This window comes from Balaenoptera physalus (genome assembly GCF_965194825.1).
Source record: "Balaenoptera physalus genome assembly, chromosome: 1".
In the NCBI taxonomy this organism is placed as follows: domain Eukaryota; kingdom Metazoa; phylum Chordata; class Mammalia; order Artiodactyla; family Balaenopteridae; genus Balaenoptera; species Balaenoptera physalus.
This window is the reverse complement of record NC_138882.1, coordinates 115,471,259-115,486,613: the sequence shown is the minus strand read 5'-3', so window position 1 is coordinate 115,486,613 and position 15,355 is coordinate 115,471,259. Positions and strand designations below refer to the sequence as shown.

Here is a 15,355-nt window from a genome sequence, read left to right as displayed (position 1 = left end):
CCCCAAGATTTTGTTTTAGCAACTGGAGGTTTATCTTTTTTGTTTGTTTTTATTTTTGGCTGTGTTGGGTCTTCGTTGCTGTGTGCGGGCTTTCTCTAGTTGCGGCGAGCGGGGGCTACTCTTCGCTGCGGTGCGCGGGCTTCTCATTGTCGTGGCTTCTCTTGTGGAGCACGGGCTCTAGAGCGCAGGCTCAGTAGTTGTGGAACACGGGCTTAGTTGCTCCGTGGCATGTGGGATCTTCCCAGGCCAGGGATCGAACCCGTGCCCCCTGCATTGGCAGGTGGATTCTTAATCACTGCGCCACCAGGGAAGCCCAGAGGTTTATCTTAAGTAGTTGTTTTATTGGAGTCTTTCCGTGAAAATATTTTTTTTAAATCATCAGACATTTTCATCCATGAGTAACCCATTGTTAGTACTAAAAACATTGAGTCCTATTTGACAGTGGACTAAGGTGAGTAAAATCTCCCTTCTAGGAAAATATATTTTCATCTCACAAATTTTTTGAGAGAATCAAATGGTGCAATATGCGGAAGTATTTATAGGTACAGATTCAGTGATAGTGGTGAGCATTATTTAAGAAAAGCTTAGAAAATTGACTTCTTAAATACATTTCTTAAGGTTTTAGTATCTGATATTTTGTAGTTTCTATAAACGCTGGCCCTTTATTACACCCCACTGGACCTGGTTAAAAAAAAAAAATGTGATTTTAATAAAGAACGTCAGTGCTTCTTTCTCAAACAGTTCTTTTCTTTCCTGCCCACACACAGCTATATAACCTTTCTCAAAAACGAGGAGTTTCTTACAGTTTTCCACTTAGAAAATCTGTAATGTTATTCTTTGTATTAGTTACTGTGGTATTTTTAACGTTTCTTATTTCCTGCAGGTATTCTTGGCGTCACCAACTAAGGGAATTTAAAAGTGAATACAGAGTTGTAGCGTTGGATTTGAGAGGCTATGGAGAAACAGATGCTCCCATTCATCGAGAGAATTATAAATTGGACTGTCTAATTACAGATATAAAGGATATTTTAGACTCTTTAGGTAGGTTTTAAAAAACAGTGTTAATTCTCTTTAAGGGACTAACATTCAACAAATTGTAAACTGATAACCTCCTTTCTTCCATCTACCTGAGCTGTTATCTAGATCCTGTCACCTTGGTGTATACAGCTCAAAATATTTATAGAGGCAATTTTAACACAACCAGAATAACTATTCTGTCAACCAGCCAAAAGTGACTCTCAAAATTTGTTTTTAAAAATTGTCTTAATGTATACTGTCTATTATTTTCAAAACTAATTATTAGAAATTTGATTCTTGTTCTCAGAAAATTTATTTCTTCAGAACCAACACCTAAATATTTATTTAAACATGTTGTAAGATGCAGAAACACTTGCATTGTCTTTCCTGTATTGATCAGCTAGTGCCACAATAATATTGTGTAACAGACCACCCCAAACTCAGTGGTATACAGCCATAGGCATTCATTCCTGTGCTCCTGGATCTTCAGGTCAACTGTAGGCTGGACCCCTCTGGGTCTTTGCCTCAGGCTACAGGTCCAGCTGGGATTGGCTTCTCACTGTGAATGGGGCTGGAGCCCCAGCTAAAGGGGAGTAGCTACCTGCGGGAAGCTCTTCTCCTGGCTATGGTTGAAGTGGCAAGAGGATGAGCCCAGTTGCAAAAGCATATTTCAAGTTTCTGGTCGCAGCTCATTGGTCAAAGCAAGTCACATGGCTGAGCCCCAAATCAAGTCATACACCCACCACAAAACCAAAGCTAATCACATTGCCAAGTCTAACATCAAAACATCAAAGGGGTGGTGAAGGAACTCCCCTGGTGGTCCAGTGATTAAGACTCTTTGCTTCCACTGCAAGGGGCACAGTTTGATCCCGGGTCAGGGAACTAAGATCCCGCTTGTCTTTCGGCACGGCCAGAAAAAAGGGGGGGTGGGGGGGACTTCCCTGGTGGCCCAGTGGTTAAGAATCCGCCTGCCAATGCAGGGGACATGGGTTCAAGCCCTGACCTGGGAAGATCCCACATGCTGCAGAGCAACTAAGCCCATGAGCCACAACTACTGAGCCTGAGTGTGACAACTACTGAGCCCACGTGCCACAACTACTGAAACCCGAGTGCCTAGAGCCCGTACTCCGCAACAAGAGAAGCCACCGCAATGAGAAGCCCGCGCACCACAACAAAGAGTAGTCTCTGCTCACCGCAACTAGAGAAAGCCTGCGCACAGCAACGAAGACCCAACACAGCCAAAAATAAATAATAAATAAATAAATTTATTAATAAAAGAGGGGGGAGCGGTGAAGTATACTACCTCTATGGCAGTGGGGAGAGGGGAGGAGTAAATATTTTTTAACAATAATCTAATACACTACATCCCTTTTGACTAAAACCCAGCTGCTACCATCGTTATGTTAACAGAGCCAGTATAGTGAGTAACCCATGAAATCAAATTAAAGACCCTTTTCTACAACAATCTAATGAGAGCGTAGATCAGGTCAATATTCTTAGAGGGGAAAAATGCATGAGGTCTGGGGGTGTCAATGCAGTGTTGTAATTTACTGTGATTACAGTAAAATAGACTCAGAGACACTGATTTCCGATAGCCATATTTCTTTCACATTTTGTGGTAATTCAGTCAGATTTGGCCTAAATTTGTCATCATGCAATTTTCCAGTTAAATCAATAATGTAATCTTGCTTATGACCTAATTATGTGTAGTCTTTACCATGGTTTTCCAAACTCAGGTTTATGTGACCAGAGCTGAACTATTTCTGACTTTTTTTTTTTTTTTTTTTTATAAGTATAAATTCCCAAGAGAGATTCTGAGGTCTATAATGGATCCTGGGCATCTAAATTTTCTGAAAAGCTACCCTAGGTGATTCAGACATACAGGGTTTTGGAAGCACCAAACTCAATGTCTGCACAAAGTGCATATTAGGGTAGGAGAGTAGAAAGATTAGTTTTAGAAGCATACCTATTTTATGTGCGGTAATGATGCACCCACCTGTTTCTTTTTAATGATGCCAACATTCATTTCTCAATTACAGGGTATAGCAAATGTGTTCTTATTGGCCATGACTGGGGAGGCATGATTGCTTGGCTAATTGCCATCTGTTATCCTGAAATGGTGATGAAGCTTATTGTTATTAACTTCCCTCATCCAAATGTATTTACAGGTGAGTTTAAATTTCCTTTAAGACATCTTTGATAGCGTGACAACTCACTATTGTCACTGACACGTTGGATTAAAAACAGCAAAAGTTGATTAACATAATATTTTTAAAATTAAATGACTAAAATATGATATTAGCACATGATAATGTCAGCTATCTTGGCTTTAAATATTCCTGAAGAGTCACAGGAAGTGTTGCTTTATATTTGCTTGCATAATTTTATTTCTTTTTAGAAAACATTTTACTGCTAAATTAGGGAGAGTTAAAGAGTTAAAGGGAAAATGCAGTAACATTACTTTGACAGTAATGAATCTTGACAGCCTGGAAATAAATTTTCCTCTTGCCTGACTCCTTTGGCTGTCAGGAATGGCAGCATTCTTTAAAGCAGCAGTTCTCACATTTTTGGTCTCCTTTATACTCTTAAAAATTATTAAAGAGCCCATTGAGCATTTGTTTATATGGGTTATATCCATAAACATTCACTGTATTGGAAATTAAAAATGAGAATTTTTTAAATGTTTATGTATTAATTCATTTTTAAAAAATAATTAATCCAGTACATATTAGCATAAACATTTTACTGAAAACTAACTACATCTTCCAAAACAAAATTTTAGTGAGAGGAGTGTCATTGTTTTACATTTTTTTGCAAACCTCTTTAATTTTTGGCTTAATAGACGACAGCTGGATTCTCATATCTGCTTCTATATTCAATCTGTTGCAAATGTTTGAATTGAAGTATATGAAGAAATCTGGCCTCACACAGATTTGTAATTGGAAAAAGGAGGAGTATTTTAACAGTCTTGTCAAGTAACTGTGGATTTTCTCCTTTAATACTACACCAAACTCAAAAATTAGTTATTTCTTAAAGGTTAGTAACAATGTGGAATCTGATGTCATATTAATGAACTTTTTGTACTCTGTTACATTAAAATCCATTGGTCTCTCTAGCACTTTGAATGGATTTTTTCTACCTATGCATGATTTTGCAATCATCACGCATTGGAAGATATTGGTTCATTGAGTTTTGCAGATCTTCCATAAGTTGACACATTTCATTATATGCTATCAAATCGTGTTCATTAATACCACCCCAATTTCATCAAAAAACCCTTTGCAAAGCTGTCAAGCTCACAGTAGCAGACACAAGTTTCCAAAATTCTAATTTTCATTTGAAAGCTTGAACTTTATCATTGACAACAAACACTGTTGATTGTTTTCCCTCAAGTGACAGGCTCACTTTGTTCATTTTCAAGAGACTATCTGTTAAATACCCAATCTGACTGATGATAGTTTGTTAGTCATTCTCTCAAGTAAAAATGGTGTTCCATTAAAAATGCAGCTAATTCAACTTATCAGACAATTACAGAAGTGCTTTTCCTCGAGACAATCATTGTATTTGGGTGTTCAACAGAACTGCCTTATTTTCTGTTTCATCACAATGTTAAAAAGACGTATACAAAAAGGTAGAAATTTAATAAAATTAATAATCTTTGTTATTTCATCAAAGACAGTCTTAAGTGAAACCGCCACTTAATTTTATGTATTTATGTACTTGTTTGTTTACAGCAAGTGTGTGGTGGTGAAGAATACAATGACTGCTGGTATTGTTTAGTGCCACCGCCTTGATTTGTGCTCAGGCAGCAGTGGCTTTATCTACTATTGCCTTTGTACCATCTGTGCAAATGTCGGCAAAATGAGAAAAGCTAATTGTATTGTTTTGAAATAATTTGACCATCTGTATCCTTTAAAAGGGTCTTAAGGATCCCCAGGGGTCCACATGGACTATGTTTTGAGAACCTCTGCTATAAAGAGAACCCTTAATCTTAAGAGTGATTAAAAACAAATAAACAAACAAAAAAACCTGTGAACAATGGCTAGGCACATTTTTATTTGGTTTTAAAAAAAATTATAATTTTGTCCTCTTAAACTAACCTTGTCAAATTTTCTAAGGTTCAGTACTGTCATGACCCACAGTAGCCCTCCAGCGAACAAAAAATTCAGAAAAACATATTTTTATTTCTTCCTCAAAATTAAAGTAGGTGAGGGAGAAAGGGAACATGACTACATAAATACTGTATAAGTATAAAAGTTAAATTTTAGATACATATCCAATTGTCCTATCTCAGTTGAAGTAATAGCATGGCTGCTTAGGATTCAAATATCAAACTGAGGTTCATCATATTTCTCTCAGTTGCATTAGGCAATAGAAGTTGTGCTACATGCTTGTTCAATTGATCAGGACCCTACAGTAAATGTTATTTTGTTGGTGCTGCTATATGGACAAACTGTAATTGGTCAGTTCAGTAAGAAAATACTTGGATATTTCTGGAACTATCTTATCAATAATAGGTTCAACCCTGGTCAGGTCAATATGAAGTCTTCAAGTAATATGACTATATTTTCCCTTAACTGTATTGATATCTCTTAATGCAGAGCTGAATAAATCTTATTTGATGATGACTTTACAAAAAGTATAGCATAACAGTGCTCCACTTACCTGAGAATTATAATTCTAAAAACTCCAACCATGTTGAGTACAGTTATACAATTAGAAATAAGAAAAAAAAAATCACCTCTATAGCAAGGAAAATAAAAGTATAGTACACAATACACAACAAATAGGTACATTTAATATGTATGATCACATTACTCCCTAGTTTAAAACTTCAGTGTCTTCCCAAAACACTTAAAATCTTTATCATTCTGACCTTACCTGACTGGGTTTCTGCTTTTCTTTCTAAAACTCATCTCATACCATCTCCCCCTCCTCATTCACTACATATCAGCCACACTGGCCTTCTTTCTGCTTCTTGAATGTGCCAAGCCCAGTACCTACTTTCTGTTCTTGATGCTCTTCCTAGATCTTTGCATTCAAGGCTCATCCCACATCCCCAGAGAAACCTGTTCCACCACCTTTACTAAAGGATAGTCCCTCGACACCACCCAACCATTACTTTCAATCAGATTACCTTGTTTTATTTTCTTTATGGTATTTTTGCTAACGAAAATGATCTTTTAAGTATTCATTACTTATTTATTATGTAAGTTCCTTATGAATGAGAACCTCTTTTCTCTTGTTCACTGCTAAATCCCCTCACACACAGTAGATATTCAAAGATTCATTGAATGGATGCATTTTCTCAATACATGAATGAATTTAAAGGAAAGGCTTTAGTTTCTGTTGAGGCCAAATGAATAAGATATTCAAATCAGCCTGTAAGGAAAATCTTTTCAACAAGGGAAAATTACTTCCCCATGTATCCTTAGGAAAAGTGTTTGGTCACTGATAATGACCTTGGAGAAAAGGGAGTGTTGTTTTGGGTTTCCTGTTCCTTTCTGAGTCAACACTTCATAAAGTGGAACTTTCTTTTTATTTAAAGTGCTTTAAGTATTTAAAATACCAAAAATATCCAAAATGAAATATAAGAACATAGAAATTGTTCCAAAGAGAAATATACAGAAGCCTTATTTGTAGATTCTTTTATGGGATCATCTCAAAGGTGAAATTGTCTTCAAAAGAAGTTATTTCAATAGTAAGTAATTCATACCCCTTGGATAAGGTCTAACATGGTTTTTTAATTTCAGAATATATTCTACGACACCCTGCTCAGCTGTTCAAATCCAGCTATTATTATTTCTTCCAAATACCATGGTTCCCAGAATTTATGTTTTCCATAAATGATTTCAAGGTAAGTCAAACATGGTGATGGATGTTACAGACTTATTGTCTGTGATCATTTTGCAGTGTATACAAATATTGAATCAGTATGTTGTACACTTGAAACCAATATAACGTTATATGTCAATTATACCTCAATTAAAAAAAGAAAGACTGGTGCCCAAAAGGATGACAAAATTAGGAGGTCAAAAATAAAACATAGACTGAAACACTAAAAACAAACAAAAAACCCAAGAAAACCGGTCCTGCTTATGTTGTTCTGATTTATTTTAAATAATCATTTATTGTACATCTGTTATGTGTTAGGCACTGTTAGGCATTTCCTCCTATGCAAAAAAATAAGTCAAACAAATAATGTTAATGAGAAACATTTTAAATTAAAATCCATCTTTAAGAAAGAAAAACAGGGAATTCCCTGGTGGTCCAGGTGGTTAGGACTCCACCCTTCCACTGCAGGGGATACGGGTTCAATCCCTGGTCGGGGAACTAAGATCCCAAAAGCCTTTCAGTGCTGCCAAAAAAAAAAAAAAAAAAAAAAAAACGGAAAAGAAAAACAGACAAATGCTAAAACTTAATAAATGTTTCTAAGGCTTCATCTATAGGCGCACTTATTTTTACAGTCTCTATTCAATTTTTTCTGAAAGCCTGTTCCCCTACAGGCGTACCTCTCTCTAGAGAGCATTCCATGGGGAGATGAAGGAATATGAATGCCAGGTAAGAGACTTTGACAACAGCAGAAGTGGAAGCCCTTGGGAGTAAACAAAACCCCAAAACAAAATTAAGCCTGCAGGTATTGGTATACCATATACACTGACACCAGGAGTCATATGTAGTACCTATTTCTTCAAAGTTAATTAGTTGCTTCTTGTTTGTCCAACATGGTGTTAAATATTTAGGGAGGTTAAAAAAAGACATAATATTATTTTACCTGGAAATACTTCTGCATGTACCTCTGACAATAAGGACTTTTTTTTAAAAAGAACATAACTCCAATGCCATTATCAAACCTAACAAAATGAACAACTTGTTAAAATCATTTAATGCCCATTCAAATTCTCTTAATTGTCTCAACTGTCTTTATACACTTTATTTGTTTGAATCAGGAACCAAACAAGGTCTACATGTTGTATTTGGTTGTTACGTCTTTTAAAATCTTAAACGGTTTTTTTTTTTGTTTTTTACCGTCACTTTTTTAAGAAGAAATTTGTTCATTTGCCCTGAGGAATGGTCCACATTTTGGATTTGACTGACTGCTTCATCATGGTGTTATTTAACTAGTTCTGCTAACCCTTGTCTTTCCTACTTCATAGGTGCTACTGATCTAGAGGCTTGATTAGACTGAGATTTAATTTGACAAGAATATTTTATAGGTGGTTCTGTGTATTTCCTAATGCATCACATCAGGGAAGCACATAATGCCTAGTTGCCCCAGTTTTAGTAATGCTAAACTAACCAGTGGGCTCACAAATTGTCAGCCTATCCAAATTACGTAACAACCAACCTTTCACCAAATAATTTTAGCATACCTTGATCGTCACTGCCTAGGTTCATTATTTCTTTAGAAAACAGTGATTTTTTAGTTCTATTGGGATGCCTAAAAAGTTCCTTTGGTTTTTAAGTAAAAATAAAAGACACGTTTTTCATTTTCACCAAGAGCTTTATTGAACCCTTTGGTTCCACTACCTTCTGCCATTTTTCAGGCAACTTCAAAATTCCATCTTCCCAAAACTTTTTATCCTTTTGAGCAAAGAACTGTTCCAGGTGCCTTTTACAGTCTTCCAGGGTATTGAAATTTTTTCCATTAAGAGAACTTTGTAAAGACCGAAATAAATGGAACTCTGAAGGTGCAGTGTCTGGTGAATATGGCGGATGAATCAGAACTTCCCAGCCAAGCTGTAACAGTTTTTGCCTGGTTATCCTGATGGAAGATTATGTGTTTTCTGTTGAGTAATTCCGGATGCTTTTTGTTGAGTGCCACTTTCAGTTGGTCTAATTGGGAGCAGTACTTGCTGGAATTAATCGTTTTGTTTTCCAGAAGGAGCTCATAATACAGGACTCCCTTTCAGTCCCACCATATACACAACATCACCTTCTTTGGATGAAGACCAGCCTTTGGTCTCTTCCATTCCACATTATTGTACAGTATCCACTTTTCATCGCCCGTCACAATTTGTTTTAAAAACGCAACATTTTTGTTACGTTCCCGTAGAGAATCGCATGCAGCAATATGGTCAAGAAGGTTTTTTTTCGCCTAACTTATGTGGAACCCAAACATCAAAGCGATTCACATAACCAAGGTGGTGCAAATGATTTTCAACGCTTGATTAGGATATTTTGAGTATGTCGGCTATCTCCCGCATGGTATAATGTTGATTGTTCTCAGTTAATGTCTGGATTTGATCTCTATCAACTTCAACTGGTCTACCTGACCGTGGAGCATCGTCCAGCGAGAAATCTCCAACACGAAACTTCTCAAACCACTTTTGACACGTTTGATCAGTCACAGCACCTTCTCCATACACTACACAAATCTTTTTTTGCGTTTCAGTTGCGTTTTTACCTTTCTTGGAATAATAAAACATAATATGCCGAAAATGTTGCTTTTTTTCTTCATCTTCAATATTAAAATGGCTACACAAAAATTCACCAGTTTTGATAAGTTTTTTTTTAAATGCACGCTAGTATGACAGCAGTCACAATACAATATAACAAAATTGTTTTGAATAAAGTTAAAGACAACTAAGTGCTACTAGAGCCATCTTATGGAAAAAAACTGAACGAACTTTTTGGCCAACCCAATATTATTCTTTCTGCTTTTATTAACTGGAACTCTTGTATAAAGAAGAATTTCCACATCTATATTTGGTTATTCTGAAATACAGTTCCCACAAGAATGGCAGGACAAATGCTTCATTATTTCCCTTTATAAACAACTTCCAGAGTAATGAATTGGTGCCCTAGAAACCAACATTGATAACCATTGAGGGTTTTTTTTTTTATATCATTATGAGCTCATGATTTTTAAAAATATATTTGATATTTATCAATTGATTACAGTCATTATTCTCTTTGATGCCCAAATTGTTGCAAGTGTGAACTCCTTCAGGTTGGCTCCTATGTCATCTTGACACAGGAGCCCTTTAGTCAGTGATAGCTTGCTTCCTTAATGTCCTAAGTTCATCTTTTTTTTCCTGTTCCAGATCTGGAATCAGTCATTTATTGAAGGAACTCTGGCTCCTATTAGTAGGAAATGGTATTTAGAGACCACAGTTTGGGTGTCAGGGTGATCATTGTTACTGAGTTTTCATTGCTTCTAGATCTTTCCATTGGACAGAATGTAGACATACATATTTTTTAGACAGAAAAAAATTATGAGTTCTTATTCACATTTCCAAAGCAAATTTAAGACAACAGAGTTTTCACTTAACTTCTATGACTTTATATAAAACATTATATGGTTCTAAGTCAAAACTCTAAAACAAGGTACATTCAGAGAAGTCTCACTTGTCTCTGTTTCCTCTGTTTCTCTGTCTCCATCCTATTTCTTCTGTCTCCCATCGAAAACCATTTTGGTTAGTTTTGTTTCCTCTTTTTATTGTTTCTTTTTAAAAATATAAACAAATATGTATATATTTGTCTTTTCCTTCTCACACAAAATATAACATACTATAAACACTATTTCTACCCTTGCTTTTTTTCCACTTAACAATATACCCTGCAGATGACTCCATCATCAGTATAGAGATTATCTCCATCTTCTCTTAGAGTACTAAGAACACATAATTCACCATCTTGTATCTATACCATAGTTTATTCATCCAACCCCCCATAGACATTTGTTTCCATTCTTTTTTTTTTTCTTAATTAAAAAAAATTTTTTGGCTGTGCCACACCACGGGGCATGAGGGATCCTATTTCCCCAAGCAGGTATCGAACCTGCACCCCCTGCAGAGGAAGCACGGAGTCTGAACCACTGGACTGCCAGGGAAGTCCTCCATTCTTTTTCTATTACAAATAATGTTTCAATGAATCGCCTCCTGCACATGTCATTTCATATTTTTGCAAGGGTGTTTTGGGGTTGAGGGATCTAATTTTAAACAAGAATCCCAATAATTCTGATTCAGGTGGTTTAGAGACACACTTTGAGAAATGCTGGTACAGAGCAGTATTTTTCAAATTGTAGGTGGGGACCCATTAGTGAGTCATGAAATAAGTTTTGCAATTTAGTAAAGTGGCTTGCAATTTGAATTTTTAAAAATAAAGTAGAACAGAATTGAAAATATCAGTTTTATCACTTATTTATGTATCACTTATTACATGATGTAATAAGTGTAAGGACTATTTCTTTAAACTTTTGTTTCAGAAATATATATGTAGAGATATGAACTGGATCATGATGTAAAATGTGTTTGTTACTCTAGGTTGTGATCAAAAGAAGTTCAAACAATTTGGGGAAGGGGGTGGATTGGTTGTCAGTAAATAGATAAACTATTGTTAACTGGAATATCAGGCTTTAGAGCAGGGATAGTACTTGAGCTCAGCCTTGTAGAATGTGAAGAGACACCAAGAAGACAGGATACTTTTCATAAGGATGAAGTGTCCATGGGGGATTAAAAGGGAATAATATCAGAAATAAAGCCAGGAAAGCAGAAATATATAAAATGTGCTTGTAAACAATGAGGTCTCCAACCTGGCTAGAGCAGAAACTGGGAGCTATCACTGCACACTGACCATTATTCTCTTTCAAAAGCCAAATATTTAGTTACTATTAGGTAACTGAAAAGTTCTAATTATTCTCTTCTCACTTATCAGGCTTTGAAACATCTGTTTACTAGTCACAGCACTAGCATTGGAAGAAAAGGATGTCAGTTAACAGCAGAAGATCTTGAAGCTTATATTTATGTTTTTTCTCAGCCTGGAGCATTAAGTGGTCCAATTAACCATTACCGAAATATCTTCAGGTCAGTATAATTTGTTCTTTTTAACTAAACAAAATATTCATTCCATACAGAGCCAATATTTGATTTTTGTTAACATCTTTATTGGAGTATAATGGCATTACAATGGTGTGTTAGTTTCTGCTATATAACAAAGTGAATCAGCTATATGTATACATATATCCCCATATCTCCTCCCTCTTGCATCTGCCTCCCACCCTCCCTATCCCATCCCTCTAGGTGGTCACAAAGCACCGAGCTGATCTCCCTGTGCTATGCAGCTGCTTCCCACTAGCTATCTATTTTACATTTGGTAGTGCATATATGTCCATGCCACTCTCTCACTTCGTCCCAGCTTACCCTTCCCCCTCCCCGTGTCCTCAAGTCCATTCTCTACATCTGCGTCTTTATTCCTATCCTGCCCTTAGGTTCTTCAGAACTATATTTACTGATTATTTTTCATGAGAATTATTTTATTAAGTATTTTCCATTAAGTTCTTTAGCTTAATATACTAAAACCTACTCTCTTAAAATATTTAATGTTTTTCTTTGTTTTCTTTCTTTCTTTATTTATTTATACTGTAGTATAATTGACATATAACATTATATTGGTTTCAGGTGTACAACATAATGATTTGATATTTGTATGTATTGCAAAATAATCACCACAGTAAGTCTAGTAATCATCTGTCACCATACATAGTTACAATTCTTTTTCTTGTGATGAGAACTTTTAAAATCTACTCTCTTAGCAACTTTCAAATATGTAATACAGTATTAACTACAGTCACCTATCTGTACATAATTTGTTTTATCTGTAACTTACATTTCATGTGAAATTTAACAGTTTGAAACCTCAGGACCAGAGAATATGCTTTTCTTTTAATTTTCTGAAAACTCCTCCCTTTTACCCTCAATTCGATCTGGTGAAGAATTTATACTCCTCTTTACTTTTTCACTAATAGTCCTTTTAATAGGGACTAATAGTCCCCTTTCCTTACTGATTCAACTATTACATGCTCACATGTTGTTAAATATGCAGGTAACTATCAGAAAATGTTTTGTTTTGGAACACTTTATGAGCTCCAGAATTTGTGACTTGCAAGTTTGTATAGCAATCCATGTATCAATAATTAAGTATAGATATATTTTTATATCAGTTTACCCATTCACCAAGAACTTAATTTTTAGGAGCATTACAACCAAATGATGGCCACTTGCATGGGAATCAAAAGTTAAGACCTTGGTGGACATATGTGATATCCTTCACATTCCAGCAGCATCTTATCAACCCCAAGTAGCCACAAGTCAAGCTTTTTTGTAACTAGCGAAAATGTCATTCAGTGCTAGAGAGTGTCTAGTTAGATGTTCCTTCTCATTCTTAGTTAACAGGGGTGTAATTAATACCATCCCACCTTTCTGAAAAACAGCTTAGCAGAAGTTGTCAAAAGCTTTACAAATATGTATCCTCTTCAGCTCAGGAATTCCACTTCCAGGGCTCTAACCCAGAGAAGTTATCTGAAATGCCAACGAAGATTTGGGCACAAAATGCTCATTGTAGCATCACTTAAAACATCCCCTTCTTTTAAGTGATGTTATAATCTAAATATTCAATTATACAGGAACAGTTATTTATGGGTTATTATGCCATAAAATAGTATGTTTTACAATTATTTTTGAAAAACTATATGAAACAAGAAAGTTATTATAATTTAATATGAAATTTGCATGTGTATACTGTGTATAAACTGTGTATATTTACTGCATTGTACTTAACGGTTTCAACGATATGCATAGAAAATGACCATTTTTTAATGATGGAATTATGCATGATTTTATTCTTTATACTTTTCTGTATTTAAAAAACACATAATAAGAACTTTATTTTTAAAAAGAATCTTCTTGCGAAGTATAGTATCACATAGTATTAAGGCTCATTCCGTATATATTTTCTGACTTTTCAGTTCCAATTTTCACATAAAATGCATTAGATTATCCAACAAACAATTGAAATACATTTAAACAGTAACACTGTTTAAAGCTCCCTTTCAACACACTATTCAGAAATTCTGGTATATTTTTGAAGCAAACTATTCTTCATAGTGATGAATTTCATATTTAATTTATAGCCTGCATTATAAGTTTTGCAGGGCTGATCCAATTAAAACTTTTATCTGGCCCTTTCTTAAATAGACCATTAAATTTTTTTTTTAATTAATTAATTAATTTATTTATTTTTGGCTGTGTTGGGTCTTCGTTTCTGTGCGAGGGCTTTCTCTAGTTGCAGCAAGCGGGGGCCACTCTTCATCGCGGTGCGTGGGCCTCTCACTGTCGCGGCCTCTCTTGCTGCGGAGCACAGGTTCCAGACACGCAGGCTCAGTAGTTGTGGCTCACGGGCGTAGTTGCTCCGCGGCATGTGGGATCTTCCCAGACCAGGGCTCGAACCCGTGTCCCCTGCATTGGCAGGCAGATTCTCAACCACTGCGCCACCAGGGAAGCCCTAAATTTTTTATTGTACAGATTGATTGCCTAATGCAGTGTTTCTCAACCATTTTTTTCGTCATCACCTCCCTTCAGAGTCTTTTTAGGCATTTTTTTTTCCTAATTGCCCCCCACCCCACGAAATTTTAATACCTGTTTATGTACTGTGTGTATACTCATGGTTTATATATAAAAAGCATAATTTTTTTTTCACTCTCCCAAGAACAAATTTTCATCCCTTTGGTGGTGATATTGTCCTCCTTAAAAATGTGTGGCCTAAAGAAACATTTTGGGGGAATGTTATTTTAATGTTTACAGTGAGTCTCAAGCCCACGTGTTTTGTTTTTATAGCTGCCTGCCTCTCAAACATCACATGGTGATCACTCCAACACTACTACTGTGGGGAGAGAAAGATGCATTTATGGAGGCTGAGATGGCTGAAGGCACAAAGGTTTACGTTAAGAACTATTTCAGGCTAACTATTTTGTCAGAAGCCAGTCACGGGCTCCAGCAAGAACAACCTGACATAGTGAACAAATTGATATGGACATTTCTAAAAGAAGAAACAAGGAGAAAAGACTGGCTTTTTCTGTGACGAGTCTGTAATGAAATCTCTAAATAATTTTTAAAAATTGTTCATCAACTTCTTTAAGCTTCATTAGGAAAAATTGTTTTAATATGCTTTATCATAAATAAATATCCTGACAAATGACATCGAAAAAAATCTGAGAATGTGTGAACTTGTAACATAATGTTGGTTTTTTTCTTGTTGTATTTTGCACAGAAAAGCATCTGCCTTAAAATGTACACACTTGTACAAAAAGGAAGTTGGAGAAAGTGGCTCAGTTTTGGTTTTTCGCGTTCTTTACCCTGTTAATATATGGTGCCTTTTACAAATGTATATTAAAGATTAGCTGTGCCATATTAAAAGGCAAAACTGCAATGGTATAAATTTTTATTTTATTGTTCCAAAGTTCTTTTTACTATTTTTTAACCGTTAAAAAATTCTATTATCAAATCTCTTGGATTTATAGTATATTTATTAGTTTGAAGGCAGATATGACAAGATTAAT

The 15,355-nt window shown here is 35.6% G+C and overlaps 1 protein-coding gene across 1 annotated transcript in view; it reads left to right on the top strand.

Annotated features, from left to right (window-relative positions):
• EPHX4 (epoxide hydrolase 4) overlaps nucleotides 1-15,225 on the top strand; it is a 29,620-nt gene extending 14,395 nt beyond the window's left edge. Inside the window, exons 3-7 of the mRNA XM_082477951.1 lie at nucleotides 884-1,041; nucleotides 3,057-3,185; nucleotides 6,771-6,874; nucleotides 11,677-11,825; nucleotides 14,634-15,225. Of these exons, the coding sequence (XP_082334077.1) occupies nucleotides 884-1,041; nucleotides 3,057-3,185; nucleotides 6,771-6,874; nucleotides 11,677-11,825; nucleotides 14,634-14,877 (784 nt within the window). The 3' untranslated portion in view covers nucleotides 14,878-15,225. The remainder of the gene's footprint in view (nucleotides 1-883; nucleotides 1,042-3,056; nucleotides 3,186-6,770; nucleotides 6,875-11,676; nucleotides 11,826-14,633) is intronic.
• Nucleotides 15,226-15,355: the final 130 nt, after the last annotated feature.